We start from the raw sequence: 23,562 nt of genomic DNA, 5'->3' as shown, positions 1-23,562 counted from the left end.
TCTCTTTCTCCTCCTCTGTGTGCGAGTGTGTGTTTCTCTCTTCTCCTCCTTCTCCCTTCTCTCTGCCATCTCCTTCCCCTCTTTCTGTCCTTCTCGCACTCTTTTCCGTTCAGCTGACTTCAGCTCATTTCAAATGCAGTGCTTCAGATTGACTGGCATGGAAGTAATGACAATGATACAATCATCAAGAAAATAGAAGACGTTTTTCATGTAAAGTCTTTTCCTGTGCGTGCACTTGTGTGTGTGTGTGTGTGTGTGTGCGTGTGTGTGTGTGTGTGTGTGTGTGTGTGCGTGTGTGTGTGTGTGTGTGTGTGCACATTTCCCCTGCCCTCAATGCTCTCATTCACATCAGTTGAATTCAGTTCACTTCACTGTGGGTCGTTGGCAGAAACCCTCCTCCCCCCTTCTTTCACGGCCGGATCCAGCCTGTCAGGGGACCCGTGGAGAAACTGTATGATGATGTTGGCATTGGAGACTAATCATTTATCCTCCAATGATGTGTTAGGAACAGCAGGTGTGAAGTTTGAAAGATGTTCTTGTTACCTGGCAGGAGGCGTCACATGGATTCATGGGAATTATGAATTATAGTAAGGATCTTTAGGCCTCTACTGTTTCGATTTTGACAATGTTTGCATTGATCTGACTCTAATAAGTCCCTCAGCTTCATGGAAGTGCAATACCAAATCACGGAAGTGCACCTTTGAGTTTTTATACAAGATATGGATTCCGGTTCCCTCTAAAAAATACCCCAAAATTACAGAGTAGCATCCCATTTTGCCCGCACAATCTAGTGTTGTTGTGCATCACATTCAGTCCCTCTGCCACACTATATATAGTCTGAGACAAGATTATTTTTACGAACATTATTATTATTCGTGCTTGTATAAACAGGAATAAGTCTCTCTCTCTCTCTCTCTCTCTCTCTCTCTCGCTCTCTCCCAGCATGTGATTTAATTAATTGGAAGGGAGACCCTCCGCTGGCAAAGAAAAGGATGACAGCATGATGGATGTGAAGGGATGAGGAGGAGTCACATTATGAGGACATTGAGATATGTTGCAGCATGCTCTAGGTGTGTGTGTGTGTGTGTGTGTGTGTGTGTGTGTGTGTGTGTGTGTGTGTGCGTGTGTGTGTGTGTGTGTGTGTGTGTGTGTGTATGTGTGTGTGTGTGTGTGTGTGTGTGTTTGTGTTTGTGTTTGTGGAGAGCTGTTCGGAAACAAAACATGGCCGAATTTGTCTTAATGATTCTTTTTTAAGTTAAAATAATAATTTCTACTTAGAATGTTCTCAAAATGTGTGTGTGTGTGTGTGTGTGTGTGTGTGTGTCATAGGATCTCAAAATGACGCATATCAGTATTACTCAGTGTTTACCAGCTAACCAACCACGTCTCTAAATTTAGCAGTCTTACACACTCACACCATGGACACATGGGTGGGTTGGGGCAAAACAGAATCGTCGCACACGGAGACACGCACGTGCACGTGCACGTGCGTGTCTCCGTGCACACACAGAGTTCAGCAGAAAGACAGACAGATGCCATTCGTGTGGGGAAGCACATCCCGCCGCCGCCTCCTGACTGTTGCATCACACATGATCACTGGCTCAGCCTCCTTCCTGCAGAGCCTCCATGGTGTGCGGACACGGACGTCTACAATGTGTGTGCGTGTCACACAAGTTGCCCATCAGCCACAAGGCCCGTTTCATACACCTCGAAATCATCAGCGACGAATAAGCTATGATTGTGAGAAATTCCTCAATGTATAGAGATGATCTGCCATTTTGGATATTAGCACACTGCTTGCCTTGTAAACCCTGAAACCCCATAATCACTGTCCTAAATCTTCACGAGGATGAATAAATTAAGTAATTTTAGACATTTTAAGTGTGCTTGCTTGATGGTTCTGTGACGTTCACATGAGAAGTTATTAAGCATTGAAGAGAGGTATGTAAATTCAGATGTAAATACGCAGAAAGAGGTTCAAGATCACAGTACACACACACACACAGACACACACACACGCAATGTTGATACCCCATGAATCACAATTCAGCTTCTGAATCCCTGAACATGCATAAAACATAAAGCCATTTGTTACACTGCTGTGTAATTATTACACACAACCAAGGCCGTTATCATCGCTTATGCTCACGCGTCTATATTAATAGAGCAGTGCATTCAACACTAATGTTGGCATGTTCATAGTGTTCACATCTTTTCATGATTTAATGTATTATTCATTCTCTTTAACCTTATATTACGTTTTTGATATAACGTAAAGAAATCGCGGCGTAAAAAAAGGGATTTCTCATATTTGCAGGACATTTTTACTCCAACGATTTCTTTCTAAAAAAACAAATATAAAGTACAGTTGAAACTGAGGGGGAAATGTCATTCATTTGAAAGATATTCTAGTTTCAATAGCACAAGTGAACGTCTCCAACAGTCAAGCGACTGCAGTGTGGAGACATCAGCTAGTGTGGCTAAAAACATCTCTTGATCTCATATTGATCTCATATTATTAACAGATGTTCCCTCGACCACAGCTGCTGGTCTATCTAGAAAAAACGGAGCCAGATCCGACTCGGTACAGTACACACTGGACGGTAAAGGTACAGAAACCAAGTCCCTCTGTCGGCCATGGCTCACTCCAAAACTGAAAGAGTTCTCATCTGCTCTCCACCACACGGGGTTCAACTGGAGAGCTCTCCTGAGTCAATAGTCCCGGATACTGACCTGAGAGACCATGGAGAGAACTAACGCAGCTCATTCAATGTAGAGAGCCTCCTATTCAAGAGCAAACCATTGACCTCCTAACAACACCAGCGATATCTCCCTCTGCCATCTCCCACCCGCTCACAATCACACTGCTGCCTGGTGTTCATCCCTCATCGTTTCCCCTCATCCCTCCTCCCTCCTCCCTCATCCCCACCTCCATCTCTTTGTCGAGGCCGAGAAGTAAAAAACTCCAGACCGCCTCGGTAGACGGAATCCCACCGAAGGCGCTGCTGCCCTCTCATTTAAAAACTTGGTTCCTCCCAATCTGTTTCGCTTGATAACCGCGACCCGCCGAGAGGGGACAAGGTGGATTTCTGTAGCCGCGTTAAGAGAGCAAGCGGCAGCATCACGGCTCATCAGTTCTGGTCGTAAAGCGGCGGCGCTGGTATTTTTAGCAGGAGGATTCATTCATGTGGACGCTCAGAGATTAGGAGCCGGGCTGGTGAATATTGGCCCCGTCCTCCTGAGCCTCATTGCCACTCAGAAAAACGTCTTTAAGTGTTTACCGGCTAACCCCACACACACACACACACACGCACACACACACACACACACACACACACACGCGCACACACAAACACACATCTTATCTCTTTCCTCTTTCCTTGTTTATATAGCTCAGCCACATCATTCTCTACCAGCAATTCTGTCTTTGAGTTTTTTTTCTTAAGTAATGGCTGTGAAAAGAATGCAAATTAGGGGTGTTTCTTTTCATAATGTCAGCGAGCTATTCTCACTCCTGATGATCCACATTGATCTCAACCAAAGGTAGAAACAATGAAAGTCTCTAATGCACAAACTAATGGCCAAACAGCAATGGGAATATAATACTGAAACAAAGACAAATCCAACGCATACACAGTACATCCCTGTTTGCACAAATACTGAAGGGATCTGAATCTGCCGGGCCCGTTTCACGTAGAAATTAACAGATATTGATTTGAATCCCCTAGTAAATAAAAAGCACCAGCAGCTGTTCAAATCGCATTATCCCGACAGATTAAACTGTGAAACACGAGCATCCGGTGTGAGCCCACACACGTCACCAATCAATGTGTTCACTGAACAGATTAGAGAGCATATACCCTCCAAACTCATCACCGATCATGTTACGATTAAAGTGAAAGTGGAACTGTCGTCCCACGCTCTCTTGTCGGAGAAGTCATTATTGATTTTTGGTGGAACTTGATCACCTGGCATCCAATCGAGTGTTACTCCTTGAAGCACAGGCCTGCGGTAAACATCCTGTCGTACCCATATGTTCAAGTATGAAAGACATGCATGTGTTTTTCTAAGGCGGCGTCATTCCCCGTTGTTGTTGTTGATGGTTTGACACGGAGTGCTTCAGGAAGTGAGTCCTGAAACCAGGAAGTGAGTCAGCATTTTGGTTCCCTTTTCTCAATGTCGAGGCATTTGTTTTTGGAATGGGTTTTTGGTTAGATGCCTGAAGAAAAGTCCCATTGAAAGTGCCCTTGGCCTGTTAACATAAAGTCCACTGCCAGAAACGTAGGAGTATGATTTTGATTCAGATTTAAGCTTCAAACCGCAAATCACAAAAGTGGTCCAGTCCTGTTTCCTTGAAATTGGAACCATCTCCAAAATTACACCAGTTCTCTTTCACTCTGACCTGGAAAGAGTCCTTCATAATAATAATAATAATAATAATGCATTTCATGCGTCCATCTTTACCGTAACTCCCTCCTCTCTCTCACCTCGACTTCAGAAGGCAGCAGCTCGGCTTCTCGCCGGCTTTAACAGATGAGATCACGTCACTCCGATCCTGGCTTCTCTTCATTGGCTCCCCGTGCGTTTTAGTATTGATTTTAAGATTTTACTATCACTTTTGGATCTGGCTCCAAAATATAGAGAGGAAATATTGACCCCTTATGAGCCTTTGATCCTCAGGTGGGGCTCTTATGGCCGTCGAAGCTGAAAACTAAAGGGACGGTTTGCCATCAGGGCCCCATCTCTTTTAAATCATTTCTTAAAACCCATTTTTTCAGACAGGCTTTTTATGTGATTGTTGATTTTACTCAGTTATGTTACTCAATTATTTGATTTCATGGGATGCACGGTGGTGTAGTGGCTTTGCACTGTCGCCTCACACAGCAAGAGGGGCACAGAGTTCGATCCCCGATGCCGGGCGGTCCTTCTGTGTGAAGTCTGCACGTTCTCCCCGTGGCAGCGTGGGTTCCCTCCCACAGTCCACAGACATGCAGCATACGGGGTTAATGGTTCTCTGCGATAAACTGTCCACCTGTCCAGGGTGAACCCGGCCTTCGCCTCAGCCTCCCCGCAGCCCTGAATAGGATAAGCAATTTGGAGAGTGGAATTTTATTTTATTGATTTATTATTTTAATCTTATTGATTGGTTTTATCCTTTGCACTTTTGTATCAGGGTCTAGCCCTTACCTTAGTTTGTCTTGCTGTGTTTGGGCCTTAATGTTGTTTTATTGCTTTGCTTTTGTCAAAGCACTTTGTAAACTTGGAGAGCACTGAGACACATACACGAATAATACAAATTAAAATGAGAAAAAAGTCAAACAGACTCCCGCAGCTGTTTACATTGATCAGACTATGTCATTTAAATATTTGCCAGTAAATTCAAACACCTCAACTCAACATACAGTGCTACCCCCATGTGGTCGTAATGTGTGTATATATATATATATATATATATATATATATATATATATATATATATATATATATACACACATGTATATATATATATATATATATATATATATATATATATATATATATATATATATGCATATATATATACACATGTATCAGTATTTAGATATATAAATATATATATATACATATACACACAGTCTATAATTAATACATGGTTCAGGAACATTTTAAATAAAGACAGCACTTGTAAGACCCTCTATTTAAAAATTTATTTTCACACTGCACCTGATATTTCAATCGTTTAAAATTGTACACAAGAGAATCAGCAGGAAGAAAACAAGTTTTATTTCCCTATTCTAATCTAACCGTTTTGTACAGTCTAAGGTATTTACACTACAATTAGAAGGATAATGAATACAAAATAAATTGCAGGCCATCTGATTCATTATGAATTAAGAAAACTAACAGCTCATATTGTTTGTTTTCTATTTCTAAATTCAGCAATTCAGGTGGAAGTCAATAGGAATGCAAACCAGTTTCTGTAAGTAATCTATTTCACGTAGCTTTGTATTTAACTATGTTGTGAGACGATGGGGCAATACTGATTTCAAGTTGCAAAAAATATATTCTATTCAGTGCATTTTCAGCCCATCTCCATTGCCAATATACAATATCCAAACCAGAGCAGGAAGTGTTTTTCAACAGATTTAAAAGGACATCTTGACATTTTTAATAAGGGATAGTCCACATTTATCATGTAGCGATTCTACAGTCACGATCCACAGTTTAGGATTTACTGCAGGCACCTCTGATTACGCAGAAATCCATCGCATCTGTTCCGGCCAATGCTGAGATATGAGAGGCATTCGACGGTAATCAGTTAAAAATCTCTGATTGATGAGGAAGACACAACAGCAACATCAAAAAAATGAATTAAAACAATAAATAAATAGCAGTATTTTAGACTCACGTTTAAAAGATTGAATGATGCTTGATGTTTTTATGTGCGTCTCGTGTGCGATCATACCGGTGGCGCAGTAAGCGCGACGCTCACTCGGCAGCACCACTGTGGCTTTGTGTGACCAAAAGGTGAGAAAACGTGTTCCGGTTCCATAAAATATACTCAGAAACAAAAAGCTAAACCTCTGCACTAATGTTTTTGCTGTTACAAGAAATGAATGCATTTGGTAGAGACAGGAAGTCTCCGGCAGCATTCGTCGTCGCACTCAGTTTGACCTTTGACAAAACTGATAAAAACTCCACGGCGAAACTTTTGGAGGGGAACAAACTAAATAACAACCAATCTTTGGAAGAGACAACAAGTGTGTTGTGCGTCTCATCTTCCAGCCTCACTGACCTCATCTTCTTGTGGAGTCTGACTCTAGAGCTAAACTAACAGATTTAGGGGAAGACCCCCGGCACCCGACAGCCCGAGAGAGAGAACGCTCTCACCGTCTGCTGGTCAGCTGGTTTTGAATTGATATATAAAAATAACTTGGATTGGATCGGTGCTCTGTTTAGCTAACGGAAATTGTATCAGGGGAGAAAACACACAACATTTTTTATAGAGACACAACATTGGTGGTCTGCAGTTGATTTAATGAACACGGACTGAAATACAAGAAAGAAAGAAAAAAGTGAAAGGACCCAGAAAGGAGTGTGTGTTTACTTAGAGGGCTTTCATGTTCCACTAGAGCAGGGGTTTTCAAAGTCAGAGAGCGGGGGCCTCCCCTCGGTCAAAGCTTGGACAAAGACCCCCCCCCCACTGGTTTACTTTCTCAGTTTCGCTCAATTGCAGGATGCCTATGGGATTGTGTTTATATCATTTGATCCCATAGACACTTAGCAATTGAGGCCGGTTAGCCTTCACAGTTTTGATAACCCCGGAGGAGGTCCGCCTCCCATTCTGAAAACCTCTACACCACAGGGTTTGGCAGTAACCGCTGAAGAATAAGACCATACACAGTTTCAGTAGTTATTTGGTCCTTGCTTACAGTGAACACACACACACACACACACACACAAACACACACACACACACACACACACAAACAATGACCTGTGGAGAATTGACACGACACGTCACGCATATTGTGAACACACAGGATGGACTCACAGTTATCGCTGGTAAGCAGGAAAATAGCCATGTATTGTTTTTGGGACACAGACTCTTTCAGCAATCAACAATTGGTGCAAGGAAGCAAAACCCCTCACCAAAACCTGTTTTCTTTTTTTCCTCGGCAGCTAGGGCAGAATTCACTACAGGTTATGCATAGAAGGTGTCCATGTTGCCGAGTGCTGAGCGGAGGAGAGGAATGTTGAAAAGCACAGGCGAGACTCCTGGTTTGATTGAGACAGAAGTCCATATTTGTACTTTAATTCTGCCGTCGTCTGTCGCAGCTTTGGAAGACGCCGTCCGTCGCGGCTGTTGTGCAGTCAGCTCTGCAGGAGACTTGAGAGGCTCCACTTTGATTCGTCTTGACCTTAAATATCAGCACAGCTTGAAAGACTGAGAGCTTCTAATTAGACCTCCCCGAAACGGATCCCAGTGGAGCGTCAGTGACGGATCAGTGTTGTTTAAAGAGTCTTCTTCAGTGGGACCCGCACTTCGGACTTCAATGCAACACTTCGTCAGGTCATGGGTGATATCGTTGCTTCATAAATGACACATTTTGATTGGGTAAAGGCCAGAAGACGACCCTCTATTTCGGATCCGGGAGCAGGTGTCAGTGGACTCCTTCCTCCAGAGAACCTTTGGCCTCCCAAATCTTCACTGTGCGGTCACTGCCAAAACACACACACACACACACACACACACACACACACACATTTCAAGTTTCAAGTTTCAGCGAGAGAGTTTTTTTCGGTGGAATCGTTTCGGCACACGCTGGAGAAAGCGTCACAGTGGAGATGAGCGTGTTTTGTGACTCACTCTGAGGCGGTGAACAGTTGGCTGCCGTTAGTTGCCAGGCCGTTGATGGGACTGTCGTGTCCCCGGACCTCTCCGAGGGGCGCCAGCGAGTCGGCGTGCCAGAGGCGCAGCATCCCTCCTCTGCAGCCGCTGAGGAGCACTGGGCAGCCCGGCATCACGCCCAGAGCGCTGACCCAGTCTGCCTGGGCGCTGACGGACTGCGAGAGGAAACAACAGTTAGTGCAGAGTTTATTCTGTATCTCACGTCACACTCTAGTTTTTAAACTTTTTCCCCCAAATGCTGCCATGTTCATCAGCGTACCTGTAGCAGCCGCTTGCTGCCGAAGTCCCACTTCTTGATGTGATAGTCTCTGGAGCCGCTGTAGAAAACATCCCCGTGCACGGCCAGAGACTCCACGCCGTCCTGATGGGCGGGGTCAAACGTCTGGCTGGAGCTGATGCTACCCTGAGCACCTTCTGCCACCTCAAACATCTGGAAACAACGCATGCATCTTGATCTCGTAGTTTATGGCGTACGCACAGGAATGGAAAAATTCAAATTCAGTTACGTCGTCTCTTACTTTAATGTGATGGTCTTTGGAGCCGGTGAGGACAACGTCCTGCCCGTGACCTAATTTGTCTACGGTCAGACACATGACAGGTCCCAAATGGCCAGTAAGCTTCCCAGTGGACACGAATCTAGAGAAAGAAAGGAAAGGAGATGAGTTCCTGGTCCGTCTGCTTTGTCAAAAGAAAACTCTAATCTGTTCTTGGACTTACTTGCGGAGGTCCCACATGCGCACGGCATTGCCAGCGGCAGCGTACAGGAAGGAGCCGGAGGGGTTCAGGGCGATCTGGTTGATCTGACTCTCTCCTGGTGGGATGGATAAACTCCTGACAGACGAGCAGATGTCCCCTGAACCCACCTGGCCCGATGACCTGAAGGCAAAGATACAGCCTTGTTAGGGGCACTGTACATAAACAATGTCAGCCGCAGAGATGTCAGAAGCATGAATAAACTCACGTGAGCGTGCGGATACACTTGGCAGAGTCTCGTATGTCCCACACTTTGATGTAAGCGGTTGAAACGGTGAAGACGAGACTTGAAGTGTACCTGAAATAACAAAAACAAGTCAAATAATACTATGTGCTACCAAAAAATACTACGATCACTGCTACTGAATGTGTACACTTGCTGTATTCTAGTACCTGACTGAGACGACACTGCTGGGATGATCTGCCAGAGACATGATCTCCTGACCCGTCACCAAGTTCCAGACTTTGCACGTGCGGTCTGAAAACACAAAACCCATGTTCGAGAATAGACACCAAAAAAAAAGCTTCTTTTTTTTCCGAGCTGCAGACAATTTGGTTTTCTACCTTTGGATCCCGTGAAGAGCAGATCATCTGTGGCATCCACGCAGAGAACAGGTTTGGTGTGCCCCTCTGCTACGTAGACACACTGGAGTTTGGCCCCGTGCCTGCTCTTCAAAGGGCTGATCACACCTCTACAATACACATGACATGAGGAAAGATAGACCCTGTGACTCGTGCTACTCTAGAAATAACGGGGGTTTGAAATCGAGGCACTTCTCAGTTTGTAAGAGGCTCAATGGATTCCTGTTGAAACAAACTCTTGGGACACACTAAGAGGAACATTACCTGTGGCCTTCAAATACGGGCGACTCCTCCAACCTGAATGAGAAATCATATTTCAAGGGGGGTCTTGAGCAATTACACAGCCGAAAGTTGAAAGAAAAACGCGTGAATCGCGTATTGATGGCACTTCCACTTACAGTGGTTTGTGCTCACTGCCTTTGGCTTTAGCCTCCGCTGTGCTAAGCGGAGGTGCGTGCGTGGGCGCTGGGATGTGAGTCGCCGTGGCTCCTTTCTCTTGCGCCCTCCTTCGGCCGAGGGGCGAGCGCTCAGGGAGCCTTCTCTCAGTTCCTGTCGGGGACCTGGATCCAGAACTGCAGACAGAAAGAATAACACTTCAGCAGGGCGGCAATGTGGATCAGCAATCGGCGGTACTCTAGACGACAAGGAAACATTGACTCGTGATAATGATCTCCCCAACAAAATGCACATTTCAGACAAAGAGAATTATCATGAGATATCCGTCTACCACTGAGAAAATGGTGCCCCGAAACTCTTACATGCCAGCTGGCCTGGCAGACAGCGCAGAAGGGGAAACAGTTTGCTCGCGGTCAGCAAGCGTTTGACCCTGCATGTCGGCCGAGCCTTCGAGGCGCTCCGAGAGGGGCAGCAGAGGGGACGAGAAGTCTCCGGTGGGGGGTTCACAGGACGGATCCCCGCTGCCGGCATACAGCAGCTCCATCTGGGTGGTGGTCCGTCTGCGAGCCTGAGAGAAGATAATTGTTTGACTCACAAGTCAATGGACCAGTTTGTACTTATTTCAAGCCCTATAAATAATTAATGTATAATGGAAGAAGTTGGAGGATGTAAAACAGGACAATGGACTCAAAATTTGACTTGAAAAGCATATTGGACATGGGTCTACTAATAAACTTCTTTTTTTCTTTTTTTTTACAGGTGGCCATAAACAGAACAGTACCTTGCTTCTCGGTCTGGTTTCACCACATAACTTCATTAGATCTGATGCCAGTGTGCTGAAACAAACACATTTCGGTTACACCCACCACATGCAAACATGTTCAAGTGAGGCAGGTTCAACGTTTACCGTCTCAGTTTAGTAATTTAGGATGCAAGCATTCGCTTATTAGCACGAAGTGTAAAAAGTAGAGCTGAGGCTGTGAAACGTTTCACACACGCTGACTTGTTAAAGTAGGAAAAATGCACAGGGGACATTAATAACATAAATGATGGCTTTTCAAATGTAGGTGTCCCAGAAAGCCACGTCAGCGAGCCAGTGAGCACAACACCAAGACACTGGAAGGGACCCGCCCCCAAATGCAGTACAGTATTTTCCCACTATGAGAAAGACCCATTTATTGTAAAAATTACACATTTAGTTTGAGTATAAAAAGGTAAATCAAAGTGAAAAATGTGAATAAAAGGCATACTGCGTGTCGGTATTTACCCGCCCTCCGCAGCTGGACCCGGGTTGGACTCGTCACTGCTACTGTCGTCTCCATTCTCTGTGGAAAATTCTGATTTTTCACTTAATTTGCAAAGCATCTAGATTTCTTTCTCAGTATATCTCCTATAAAACTTTTTTTTGTAAGGAATCTTTGCAAAAAGACAACGTCCATTTAGGAAGCTAACAAGGTCAGGGGTTTAGTTTTGGACAAAGGGGGACAGAAGGGTGTCGTTAGTTAATGCGACTGGAAGCTACTTGGAGTGTCTTGGAAGGTACAAACACAGAAAGGCAGACACACAAACTGCCGTGTACACTTTCAGTCTCACAGCAGCGTGGCTCTTACTGCCGTTTAGTTTGAGTGACCTGAGTAAGTGGGACTTGCTAGCAGGTGATGTAACAGGGGAAACTTAACACATCATGCACGTCATGGCAGAGTTATTTCAACTGGGTTAGTTTTTTTAAAAGGAAGACGGATGCACACTACAAGGTTTCTTAATGTAGTTTAGAAATATAATTATCGCCAGCACATTAATGCATCAAACATGAAAAAGAATATTCCGGTCAGAGAGCCACCTTGGGCAAACCTATGACTATACGACTACAACGGGTCTTTAGAATGTTTTATTTAAATTAAGGTTATGGGACCAAAGTCTAAAAAAGTGTAAATGTTAACATGTTTTTTTATTTATTTACTTCCATATTTGCCTTTAATTTGGGTAAATGTTGTGGAAATCTTGTAGTGTGCATGTGCCACGCTCTCTCAATCACAGTCACATTGCTATGCACCTCATACTCACCCGGTGACAGGTAACCTAACTCTGAGTTCACACCGACACACACACAGAGAGAACAAACAATCAAATCAAAATCAAACCCAAGGATGAGAAAAAGGGCTACTCTTTATTTTGCAGTCCGGATTTTTGTATTCCAAGCGTCAATTCTCTTTGCACACAAAAGAAGTGCGGCCTACAAAATAAAATGTAGCCATATGGTGAAAAAAAAAGGAAGGAGAAGGTGATTGTGATCGGCATGCTCAGACCGGTATGGGTTTGTTGGCCCTTTCCTACCTTGCAGAGCGCTGCCCAGCAGAGCGTCCAGCTCTGGGTTGATCTCCGCTTTCTCCTTCAGCATGTGGAACAGCAGCTGGTTCTGGGTGGCGCTGTTGATCTCTGTCTGCTTCAAAGTGCCCTCCATCACCTTCATCTGGGAATCCTTCTGGGCCGCCAGCAGACCCTGACACATGATGACACACAGGAGGCACATTCTTTCCAACAAGCAGTCAGAACCTAACGCACGCTCGGTGCATGTCTAGCTTTCGTATTATAAGTTGTTGTAATTACTCCCACCTCTATATCTGTCTTCTAGGTTGAATCCATTACCTCACCGAACCAATTAGGTTGCATACAATCGAATCTTATCTAATCTAATTGAAACTTAATTTAATCAAGTTGCCCCATCTAAAGTCTCATTAAATTCAATTGTATAAAAGGAGCCATGGCTATAAAAGCAGACGAACAGATACAATTGTATACAAGTTGTCACAACAACCAACAATATACACCAGCAATCACACTGCAATCAAATTCATGCAGTCCATTTATTTTGACAGATATGGGCATCAAATAAATAGCAAAACATAAGGAATACTTCATGTTGTCTTATTTGATAATGAGGTGGGGTGGGGTTGCATTTCAATGTCCTAGTACTTGTACTCTGATCTGATAATACATCTTATAAAAGGTCAAAGTGAAGGGTTAAATAAGTTGCTTCCAGAATAATAAAGGAGCCTGATAACATTAAGTCAGCAAGCGTGGTAGGTACCTTACTGATGGCCATATTCATAAAATGATCCAGAAGGAAGCGGGCTTCTGACAAGTTACAGGAGCTGATCACTGCGGTAACATCCACTGTGTCTCCTTCCTCCTGTAGAAGAATAAAAACACATGCAATAAAGTGACACTGTACAAGCTTCAGTCACAGGACAAGCTTTCTTCTTAAGAGTGAGACGAGAAGATTGATGCTACTCTCATATCTGTCTGTGAAACCTGAGGCCGCCACCAGCAGCCGGTTAGCTTAGCTTAGCACAAAGACGGGAAACCGGGGGGCGAAACGGCTAAATGTAATACAAACTTACAGGACTTACAGGACCTCTAAAGCTTCAAACAAACTATGTCTTGAGCAGAGATGAGGAGTTATTAAGTATTTAAGACCAGTAACTGTCAGGTGTTGTGTAGCTAACTGAACCAATTTACAAAGCTAACCTTCACTTGCTAACATATGCCCATTCAGATGGAAGAGTAAAATAGGTATGTGGATGACACCAAGGTCATATTTGATTAAAATGCTGTTTAATAATGACATACTATATAAAAATTACATTTCCCAAAAATACATTTCCCAAATATAGCCTAAACATTGTCAACTAGGTTAGTTTCAATAGATAATGAACCCTAGTGTGCAGAGAATCATACCTAATTGCACATACTAAAATACTAAAAGGTTGCATCCTAAAACTGTAATTCACTGTATAACGAATTACCGTTTGCACAGGAGGCTTTTGCCTTGGCAGCAGCGCTACAAATACAGCCAATTTACACATTACTAAACTTTTAAGTTTAATGCTGTAACCCAATTTAGTAATGCACAGTAGTTTGAAACTAGCTAATATGTTAGCATCTCAATCCTAAACCTGTACTAACCGAACAGTTCTTGTCATTACCCCACAGGTATCGAACATCTCCCCTTACACATCATTATAGCAGTACTCCCGATGTGAACCCTGTAGCCCTCAGGCTTACACCTGATACATAAATGCACAGTTTCGCAGCAGTGACAGCAGCCACAAGATTGTGTAAGACATTTTTCACCCTGTTGTCACCTCCGATTGCTCACTCTTTAAGCTCAATCATTACTCATTAAAACGTTTTTTCTGGAGCACCGTGACAGTGGACGTGCCATTTGCACCTGTGAGGCCAAACAGAGCAAGAAGCTCTTCGAATAACACCTGTGAAGTTGCATTCATGAACGGCTGTTTGGTATGCATCCCTATGTTTTTGGCCTTATTAATCGGCTGTTATTGTTTTATTTGAGCCATTGATTCTCTGACAAATAGGCGCCTGAACTGTGCAATTATTTCAATACTGTTTGCCCGCGGGCTCCTGTCCAGTACAAGCATATACCAGCTAATGAGGTAGTGATAGGAATCCCAGGGCACTGCAATCGGTTGCATCCTTACTTTACCCTGCTTTAGCTTAAATTATTAGGCACCATGACTCCCAAGGAATAAGGTACCTGGGATTCCCCACCACCTCACCTTGGCCTCCTCCATCTGCATGATGTTGGCCTGGCACTCAGCGATGCTGTCGTTTATATAGTCGATGTTGGCGCTCAGAGACTCCAGCTCCTCGTTCAGGGAGGCCAGCGAGCGGTCGCCGTCTGCACCCTCCACCGCCATCTTTTCTCTCTTTCTGGACACCCGCTCCCTCCGTCGGGTCAGCTCTTCCCGTTGCTAATGTGGCGGCAGAGTTTAGGGAGAGGGAATTGAGAGGGGGCAGGAAGGAAAAGGGAACAAAAGAAGAAGAAGAAAAAGGGACAATGAAGCCTTTTATAACAGGTGTTAACAGATCCTAAAAGGCATTGATTTTCAGCGGCTATTTTTGAGCTGTTTTTACAGGACCGAATTTCAAATTTCAAGACCATCTTGAATCTGATGACCTCATGTGTACCTTCAGCAGTCTGTTCATATCCGTCTCCATGTTGGAGATGGTCATCCTCTGCATGATGATGTCGGTGACACGTCTCTCCAGTGACTGCCATTTGACCCTGGCTGTCCTGTTGAGATAGGTACTTCCTATCCGCAGTGGGGAACTCCTGAGGGGGAAAGGTATGGCTCTTTCAAAACTATTAAAAACAGACTCAAACGTGTGTAACACACACACACACACACACACACACACACACCTCGCTCCATTGACTGGAGAGGCTCCAGACGTCTGCATCCTTCCCGGGAGGGCTCTATGAGACGACTCCTGGGTAGGCTCTGGGAAGCTCACCTTCCTGCTCACCTTCCCAGACACGGGCCTCACCTGCCGCCTGAGAGCTGTCACCTGATGCAGTTCACAAAAGAGTACAAAGAGTCATGTTGCGTCTGTGAGAGTGAAACAATAGCGATGTTGTCGTCACCCATGTGACGGTGTCTCACCTCTTCATTCTTCCTGCGCAGAATCAACTCTTGTTGTCTTTTCTGGGCCTCCATTTGCTTCAGTTGGTGCTGTAAGAAGGAAAGAAAAGTGAAAGGCTGGTTAATGTGGGTCTACTCTTGACTAGATGTTTGCTTGTGTGGAAAACAAACCAAACAAAAGTACAACGGTACATGTTTCCATCCCTCTCACCTCTGCTTTGCGCTGGTCTTTCTTCAGGGAGGCGATCTCCCTGTTCCTCTGGCACTCTGAGGCTCTGTTTCTCTCCTGCTGCTCCTTCATCTGACGCATCAGCACCACCTGGTGGAAATAAAATACGATCAGCACTGCAACAAGAACAGGGTGGAGGTGAAAACAAAAAGGATCAATGCGACCTATTGCGTCACCTTGGTCTTCTTCATCTCGGTCACATCCAGCTGGAGTTTCTTGAGCTGCTTCTCGTACTGCGACTGGTTCTTCAGCAGACGGGCGTGCTCCTTCTGAGCTGACTGGAGCTTCTGCAGCTCTTTGTTCATGGAGCTCAGCTTCCTCTCATACTCTGTTTTGATCTTCTTGGCCTTCTCCTCCGTACCCGTCTCCACCGAACCTGGAGACGAACAGGGGAATACCGAAGCCTTTCATTTCCTTTCGTCCCATCCGTTTCCGATGACGTTCACTATGCAAGTCGAGCGTCTGTTTGCGTGCGCCTCTTACCCATATTATGCAGCACCTTGTCCCTCTCCAGCTGCGTGTCTCGGATCTTGTTGTGTAGCATCGTCAGCTTCTGTTCGTACTGCTGCTTGAGGGTGTGCAGACGGCGCTGGCTGTTCTCGAGCTCGTCTATCAGCTTCTGCTTGATGGCGATCTCGCAGGTGATGTTGGCCAGGTCGGCCTGGACGTTTTCTGCGCACAAACACGTCATTAGATCCCGACGCCTCTTCCACTCCATTACCTGAACGACGACTTCAGAAAAGAAGCTGTGCATAATGGCTCGTCCAAAGCTAATTTCACCTTTCTCCTCCAGTTCTTCGGAGTCAGAGTCGTCCGAGGTGTCGTCCCCCGGAATGTCAAAGTCCTCCTCCTCTCCATCTGCCTCCTCGCCTTCTTCGTGGTCGCTGCCCTCCTGTCGACGTAAAGAAACACACGTGAAATATACAAGAGAAAGAAGAGAAAAAAAACGTGTCCTCTTCACATAGCAATCTTAAAGTTAGACTTAGTGATTCTCCACCTCTGCCTCCTCGTCGACTCGCTCGTGGTCGTTGTCTGGCCCCTCCTCTTTGATGACACTGGAAGAGGAAAAGTCTGTTAGCTATCTACCTGCCGAGGTCTTATTCTGTCGGTCAGGTCTGGAATTAACTGCAATTCACATGACAGAAAAAGGGTGAAGTGCACATGCAAATGATTGTACACTCGATTGGATCAGGAGCACATGTGGAATGAGTGTATTAATGATTTCTCTGTGATCGCATGGGTGGAGACATTAATGACACACTGGGAGAGACAGTTTGATTAACTGATCACTACTAAGACAAGCCGATTTAATTTAAAGAAGGGTTGCCACACACACACAATTAAGATTTGTTGACCAAATCTATTAAATTTGTTGTTGTTTTTTAAAATCAAACTCCATTTTTCATCCTTTTTGTTTGAGAGTAAGACACCACTTATCATATGATTTGATCAACATCTTGCCGTGTGCAGGAAAAAGGGGAAAACAATGGGGTTAAGAGGAAGAGGTAAGCGCCGGTTAAAATATGTGTTTCCCTCCAGGAGTGTAAACCACCTGTAGGTGCAGAAGAAAATTAGTGATTAGTTTCTCTGGGAACTTAGAAAGGAAGACTCGGGTTTGGACGCAGGCTAACAATCAACGGAAATCCTTTCAATTACTTAGTGCATTTCAATCTGAGCACAAAAAGTACGTGCTTTGCACCGCTGGTAATTGAACCAGTTTCACATTAGGCCCAATCCTGGGTGGGTTGTAGCAAACCTGGTGTGTTCAACCTCTTGGTGGTGACTCTCCTCATATCGCCTCAGTCTTCAGAGAGAGAGAAGAGGGAGGGACGAGAGGATGAGAGCGAGGATGGTGAGGAGGAGGTAGAGGGGGCAGACGGGGCCGCAGAAGTCGGGGCAAGTGAGGGGGAATATCACAAGATGGGAGAGAGACAGAGAGTGAGAGAGCAGTGAGAATGGCCGGGCGAGTGCAGAGACTGACACAAACGCGGTGTGTTCGAATGGCGAGATGCAGACGACAAAGACGGATTTCACATTAAAAAGAATCCTGCTAAAAATGACAAATTAAACACCTCGCTTCTAATGTGCAAAGATCAGTGTGCTGCTGCGTGCCAGAACTCGACACCCAGCCATCAAGCGCCAACAGCTGTCACTATTGTCTGGTCTAAATCAGGCCACAAACACCAGGGTGTAAAAAACTGCCAACGCAGGGATCAATATGAGCCACAGTATACCTCTTCTTCTTCTTCCTCTCCTTCTTCTTCAGCTTCTCCAGACTTTTCTTGGCCATCTCGATGACATCGCTGGCCTCCCTCTCGGGGACGAGGTGGGTTTGGGAGAAGGCGCCGCCGGGGCCGCCGTACAGCGAGGAGCGAGTGGAGGCCCGGGACAAGCTCTTCCTCAGATTCTCGTTCACAGCCTCGCTTTCAAGAAGTTTAGCTCTGAGAGGGAGACATCCCAGTTTACCCTGATGTAAACGACTGCTTGGTTGAATAATAACACCAAAATGCTTCAATAAAATTAAAAATATTAAAAAAGTCACCACATACCTGAGCTCCTCGATTTCCTTGATGTAGTTCTGAATCATGTTCCCGATCTCCTCGCTGCCTTCACCTACAAGCAGAGGCATCACTTTGTTGATTTTTGTCACATACAATACCTCCCCTAAAAAGATACTGGTGAACACATGCATGCTAGCGCTGTTATTGTGAGCATGTTAGCAATCAGCTGAAAGCAACTAGCATGGCTATATCTATTCTTGTTAAAGCAGTGAATATATTGTTTATCTTCTTTTTTTATTAAAACAATATGATGAATAATGACAATTACATTTCTTTTTGAAATGTTTATATCTGATAAAAGATAGCATAAAGTGTGTATGCACAAGAACTTGTATGCTAATCTGAGCAGCTAACGGTAAATACATTCTGATTTAATTAGTTAGGAAGTAGCATTAGCCGCACTAACAGTACAAACATTACTACTTTTATAATATATTATATTATATATTACTGTTGACAGGCCAATAGTCTACTGATACCCAGAGAGATTGTTTAAGAATATGCCTCAAAACTATCTGTCTCATCAGGTTGTCTCAAATGATATCAGGGATTAAAATACATCTATATTGGACCATATTATTGCAATAATCTAAAATCAAAGTAAATACATATAAATATGGTTTGTACTTTCTTTCTTTTTTACCGTGCTAATTTAGCTCCCCATTATGAGTTTTTCTTTTGCCCACCTGCTTTGGCCAGGACCTGGTTGGCCTGGTCACTGAGGATCTGTGTGAGTCTGGCTCTCTGGGCGTCGATGGTCTCCTGCATGGCCTTCACTCTCACCCGCAGGTTGTTGTTCTCCGTTTGCAGCATGGAGTTCTCATGGACCAAGTCGTTGATGCCCTCCATGCCATCTTCACCCACCATACGCTTCCCCTGAGAGTCAGACAGAACAGTTGATGATCGTGATCATTTTCTTCTCATCTCCTGCACTGATTTTATTTTCTCTATTCATTTCTTACCGTCTTATACTCCATCAGCTCCATCTGCAGTCGCGCTATCTCCATCCTCAGGGTGCTGATCTGCTGGCTGGCCTTGTCCTGGTTCACCATCACCTTGTTCTTAATGTTCCGGGCTCTGTTGGCGTACTTCAGAGCGTTCAAGGTCTCCATGAAGTCCCGGTCCGACGGGCTGATGCAGGCGATCATCACCGTCTGACTGGAGAACACGCAGATGAAGAACGGTGATCGGTTGCAATGACATATCTGTAAAACTAATTTGCTCTTTTACTGCCATGTTAGGTGTACTGAAGGATAAGTTTAGCCTGTGCATGTTTGTTTTTTTAACAAGTGAGGGTTATTTAATGTTTAAAGCAGCACTGGTCTCTTCTGGTCTCTATTGGTGATCAATTAATCACTGACTTTAAAGCAGGTAAATCCACCTTTGCAGCATCGGAATGAATACTGGTTTGTCGTCCATTGTCAAAGACATGCATCCAGATCTGCACGCAGACAGCGTTTACAAACCTGTTGCCACCGAGTGAGTCCTGTAGCAGCCGGGTCAGTTTGGAGTCCCTGTAAGGCACGTGAGTGGAACGCTTACTCCTGTCTCCCAGAGCACTGATGACGTTTCCTAGAGCAAGCTGAGGTGAGACGGGGAAAAACAACAAGTGCATGATTGGATATTTAAAGAGTTTAAGCAAATCCAGAACTTTATGAAATAGGAATTAAACAACATTTTACTTAAAAAACAAAGAAAACAACGCCATCCATTTATAGTAAAGTGAATAATGAATGAGAAAGAAATTAAATGTGCAGTACATGTTCTCGGTCAACTGGGGGCTCTCTTGCTCTACAAAAATCACCTGAAACTAAATGTGCAGTACATGTTCTCGGCCACCTGGAGGCTCTCTTGCTCCACAAAAACCACCTGAAACTGGTGACCGTTGACATGTGCAGTCTCAGAATAACAGATTAAGACCCCAATTAAGACAAAAACAATTCAATGGCTGCATAAATACAACACATGACTATGAGCTGTGACTGCAGACCAGCACTTAGCGTCCTCACCAGCCCACAGTTGATGGAGATTCCCTCTTTGGCTCTGTCCCCTGTAGCTCCGGTTCTCTTCAGTCTCTCAGAACCAGCCAGGTCCACAAAGTGGAACTTGGCCGTCAGCGTTTCAAACTCGTTGATCTCTGTGTCGTCAGCCAGACGGTTGTCTGTCACGTTCTCCTGGAAGAGAAACAGCAGGTGGTGAAAAACAAATAGTTGATGGTCAAAGTCAATCTAACAAAACGTCAGAAACGTTTCACGTTCATGCCGCGAGTACGCACGTCGTTATCGGGAGAGCAGACTCGCACTTGGCACAGGTGGATGGTGAAGATGGCGTGGGAGCGCGAACTCTGCGCGTTCATCTGAGTGCTGGCGGTGGTTCGAGACAGAGCGCCCAGCTTCAGACACTGAATCATCTGTTGTAGGAGAGATGTAGGGAACAGATTGCAGCAGACGTGGAGGGAGGAAACACAAAATATACGTACGTCTTTTGGGTGAAGCTCAGAGGGTGACAGAAATATAGGAATTGTAAAGCGAATTTAATTGAATTCATATGAAAACATGTGAAAATACACATTTGCACAGTGGTGGTTCTGAAGATCAAACCACTTCAGAATACATTGATTAGGATGATTTTAACCGACTTGTAATCCGTTTGTGTGTGTGTGTGTGTGTGTGTGTGTGTGTGTGTGTGTGTGTGTGTGTGTGTGTGTGTGTGTGTGTGTGATCCATTAAGGATGCCGTCCCTTCCTGCAATTCCAAATTGTACATACGAATTTGAATAAAAAACAGTTTTTGTATGATCGGATTGTCCTCGTGGCCAAGAGCTGTTGCTTTCTAAGTAAATTGAGCTATAATACCGGACAAAGATGGGGTTTGGTGCAAAGAGAAAAACTGCGAAAGCCGACCTCAGCTGCGGAGGAGACGGTGCGAGTGGTGACCCCCACGGTGTAGATGCCGCCGTTGGCGTCCTCGTGGATCTTGATGTTGGATCTCTGCTTTCTGGCCTCGATGTCTCGTGTTGAGTCAAACAAGTCCAGCACCTCCTCGTTGTACAACTGGAGAGAACAAAGATAATACACGCGGTGTTGCATGAAGAGCCAGTGTAATATTACATCATCAATACTGCTATTTGCTATCGACACATCTTTTGAGTTCCACTTCGGTGACCGAGACACGCAAATCATGACTGCACATAAACAGCAGACATCCTGTGGTGGGTGGACCTCGTGCCCTTTAGGGTGGTCCGGGGCCATGCTGCCCATTTAAAGTGAGATGCATCCATCTGGGCTAAAATTAGAAGATTCTAGACCTGAAGAACTTTGTGCACAGTTTTGTGTTCTAGCAGTGGTGGAATGTAACTAAGTACAACATTAGAGGTACTTGTACTTTACTTGAGTATTTCAATTTATTTGTACCTTTAACGTCGCAATTTTTTTTTTAATAATGTTAAGCAGATTCAGATTATTATATCTATTATAAAACATATTCTTAAATATTTATTTGTAAACATCATTATTAAGTATATAAAGCAGGGCCAGCCAGCCCGTTTAGAAGTGCACAAATATTTTCACTTTATAATGAAGCTGCGGAGGGACAAATCAAGATTAAATAAATAAAATGAATTGCGTACTTTGATGTCAAAATGCCTGCTTGCTACTACGCAAAGCGCACACAGGTTGACAGGTCGGCTTCCCAGACTCCCCCCACCACGCCCCCTCCTACCCTCAGCTGCTTCTTCACCAGCTGCTAGTGTCCACTAGTTGGCGGTTAAAAATAAAGCCAGGAGCTGACCGTAGGGACAGACTAATGACAGTTTAATGGCTGAAGGGTCATCCGGACCCTTTCAAAACCCTAAAGCCCCGACACCTACTGCTGACATTTGACCTCTTGCTGTCTGCATGCTCTCGTTACAGCTAACTGTGTGTGTGTGTGTGTGTGTGTGTGTGTGTGTGTGTGTGTGTATGTGTGTGTGTGTGTGTGTGTGTGTGTTCCTCCACCTCCAGGAATTGTGCGTTGATCTTGAACTCGGGAGCAGGCCTGCCCTGCTCGGTGGCGGCCTGTCTGCGCTCCTCGATCCCTCTGAACAGGTGGTGGACGGCCCGCGGAATGATACCCAGCTCGTTCTCCTCGATGTTGACGTCGAAGCCGGTCCCCATGGTGTAGGTCTTTCCCGAACCCGTCTGGGCGTGCGGGAGGAGACAGGGACACCAGGTAACTTCACCACATGGAGATAAAAGTCTAGTTCTGCTCTCATTGTGTGTACTTTTATGTATATTTCAGCAACATGTGAATTCTTAGGTGGGAATCAACCATTCACAGTCGACTGGAGCCAGTCTCTAGGCCTCAGAGGCTGGGGTGCAGCTCTTAGTAGTTTATCTAATGTAGCGGGGGTGTGGGGGTCAAAGGGGGTGGGGTGGTCACCGTGGCGACAAAGGCAGGAATGCAAAATTGAGCTCAAATTCACTCGTCCTCCCCTCTCCTTCCTGACAAAATATCTGAAAGAGACTCTGACAGGACTGTGTGTGTGTGTCCGTGTGTGTGATATATGAGCAAGTGTGTGTGTGTGCGTGCGTGTATGTGTGAGACAAAGACAGTGTTTGTGTGTACGTCGCTGTCATTCTACCAGACCACACTTGTGCGTTTACGTTCGTGCACATGCTCCCGTGTGTGTGTGTGTGTGTGTGTGTGCATGTGGCCTCTACTGCGCCCAGTGAAAAGGCTCTTTGACGGGAACACAAGGGCTGTAGGAACAATGTGAGGAGAGAAGAATGAACGGGAAGAAGAGGAGTGTTAAGGAAGATTAAGAGGAGGGAGAGTTGACGCTGTGTGGGAGACACAATGAAAAGTGGGTCGCTCGCTCTCTCTCTCTCCCCCTCTATGTTTTTACCCCAGTCTGGATGCAATAAAGGCTAATAGAAAGTTTTTAACTAATCGCCTTTTGCTTCTTCTATTGTCACCGTTAAAGGCCTCCACTCTACCGCAGGGTCCTAAAGATGTATACAAACATAGTATCATATTATACCAGGGGTGGCAGTAACCCCAACGTCATAACTACATCAAAACTGGAAAAGGGTGAACAAGCTGGTCTGGTTCTGTCTGGCGCTAACAAAGTGATGCCGGATGTCTCTCAATCATTTTTGGACTCCGCAGTTCATTTCCCCTGCTCGGAGTACGAGGTGAAGCAATCTGTTCACACTCTGCTTTG

At 44.9% G+C, this 23,562-nt stretch overlaps 1 protein-coding gene across 2 annotated transcripts in view; it reads right to left on the bottom strand.

Moving 5' to 3' along the window:
• Positions 1 to 5,690: 5,690 nt before the first annotated feature.
• Positions 5,691 to 23,562, bottom strand: part of LOC117726233 (kinesin-like protein KIF21A) — a 28,934-nt gene continuing 11,062 nt past the window's right edge. The window contains exons 3-36 of one of the 2 annotated variants that reach the window (XM_034526385.1): positions 22,355 to 22,537; positions 21,263 to 21,412; positions 20,636 to 20,770; positions 20,370 to 20,534; positions 19,827 to 19,942; positions 19,323 to 19,518; positions 19,047 to 19,236; positions 18,349 to 18,412; positions 18,034 to 18,240; positions 16,797 to 16,854; positions 16,580 to 16,691; positions 16,283 to 16,471; positions 15,976 to 16,175; positions 15,782 to 15,889; positions 15,592 to 15,660; positions 15,351 to 15,496; positions 15,116 to 15,260; positions 14,704 to 14,898; positions 13,212 to 13,313; positions 12,458 to 12,623; positions 12,188 to 12,208; positions 11,391 to 11,448; positions 10,905 to 10,959; positions 10,486 to 10,691; positions 10,126 to 10,299; positions 9,992 to 10,024; positions 9,710 to 9,837; positions 9,539 to 9,623; positions 9,354 to 9,443; positions 9,110 to 9,268; positions 8,911 to 9,028; positions 8,652 to 8,822; positions 8,351 to 8,547; positions 5,691 to 8,202 (exon numbers count right to left, since the gene is read on the bottom strand). In XM_034526385.1, coding sequence (XP_034382276.1) covers positions 8,145 to 8,202; positions 8,351 to 8,547; positions 8,652 to 8,822; positions 8,911 to 9,028; positions 9,110 to 9,268; positions 9,354 to 9,443; positions 9,539 to 9,623; positions 9,710 to 9,837; positions 9,992 to 10,024; positions 10,126 to 10,299; positions 10,486 to 10,691; positions 10,905 to 10,959; positions 11,391 to 11,448; positions 12,188 to 12,208; positions 12,458 to 12,623; positions 13,212 to 13,313; positions 14,704 to 14,898; positions 15,116 to 15,260; positions 15,351 to 15,496; positions 15,592 to 15,660; positions 15,782 to 15,889; positions 15,976 to 16,175; positions 16,283 to 16,471; positions 16,580 to 16,691; positions 16,797 to 16,854; positions 18,034 to 18,240; positions 18,349 to 18,412; positions 19,047 to 19,236; positions 19,323 to 19,518; positions 19,827 to 19,942; positions 20,370 to 20,534; positions 20,636 to 20,770; positions 21,263 to 21,412; positions 22,355 to 22,537 — 4,449 coding nt within the window. In that variant the 3' untranslated portion in view covers positions 5,691 to 8,144. The remainder of the gene's footprint in view (positions 8,203 to 8,350; positions 8,548 to 8,651; positions 8,823 to 8,910; positions 9,029 to 9,109; positions 9,269 to 9,353; positions 9,444 to 9,538; positions 9,624 to 9,709; positions 9,838 to 9,991; positions 10,025 to 10,125; positions 10,300 to 10,485; positions 10,692 to 10,904; positions 10,960 to 11,390; positions 11,449 to 12,187; positions 12,209 to 12,457; positions 12,624 to 13,211; positions 13,314 to 14,703; positions 14,899 to 15,115; positions 15,261 to 15,350; positions 15,497 to 15,591; positions 15,661 to 15,781; positions 15,890 to 15,975; positions 16,176 to 16,282; positions 16,472 to 16,579; positions 16,692 to 16,796; positions 16,855 to 18,033; positions 18,241 to 18,348; positions 18,413 to 19,046; positions 19,237 to 19,322; positions 19,519 to 19,826; positions 19,943 to 20,369; positions 20,535 to 20,635; positions 20,771 to 21,262; positions 21,413 to 22,354; positions 22,538 to 23,562) is intronic. The other variant, XM_034526386.1, reaches the window with a different exon arrangement.

This window comes from Cyclopterus lumpus, chromosome 23, assembly GCF_009769545.1.
Source record: "Cyclopterus lumpus isolate fCycLum1 chromosome 23, fCycLum1.pri, whole genome shotgun sequence".
Lineage (NCBI taxonomy): Eukaryota > Metazoa > Chordata > Actinopteri > Perciformes > Cyclopteridae > Cyclopterus > Cyclopterus lumpus.
Note: the sequence above shows the minus strand (reverse complement) of the source record. Positions and strands in the feature narration are given on the sequence as shown.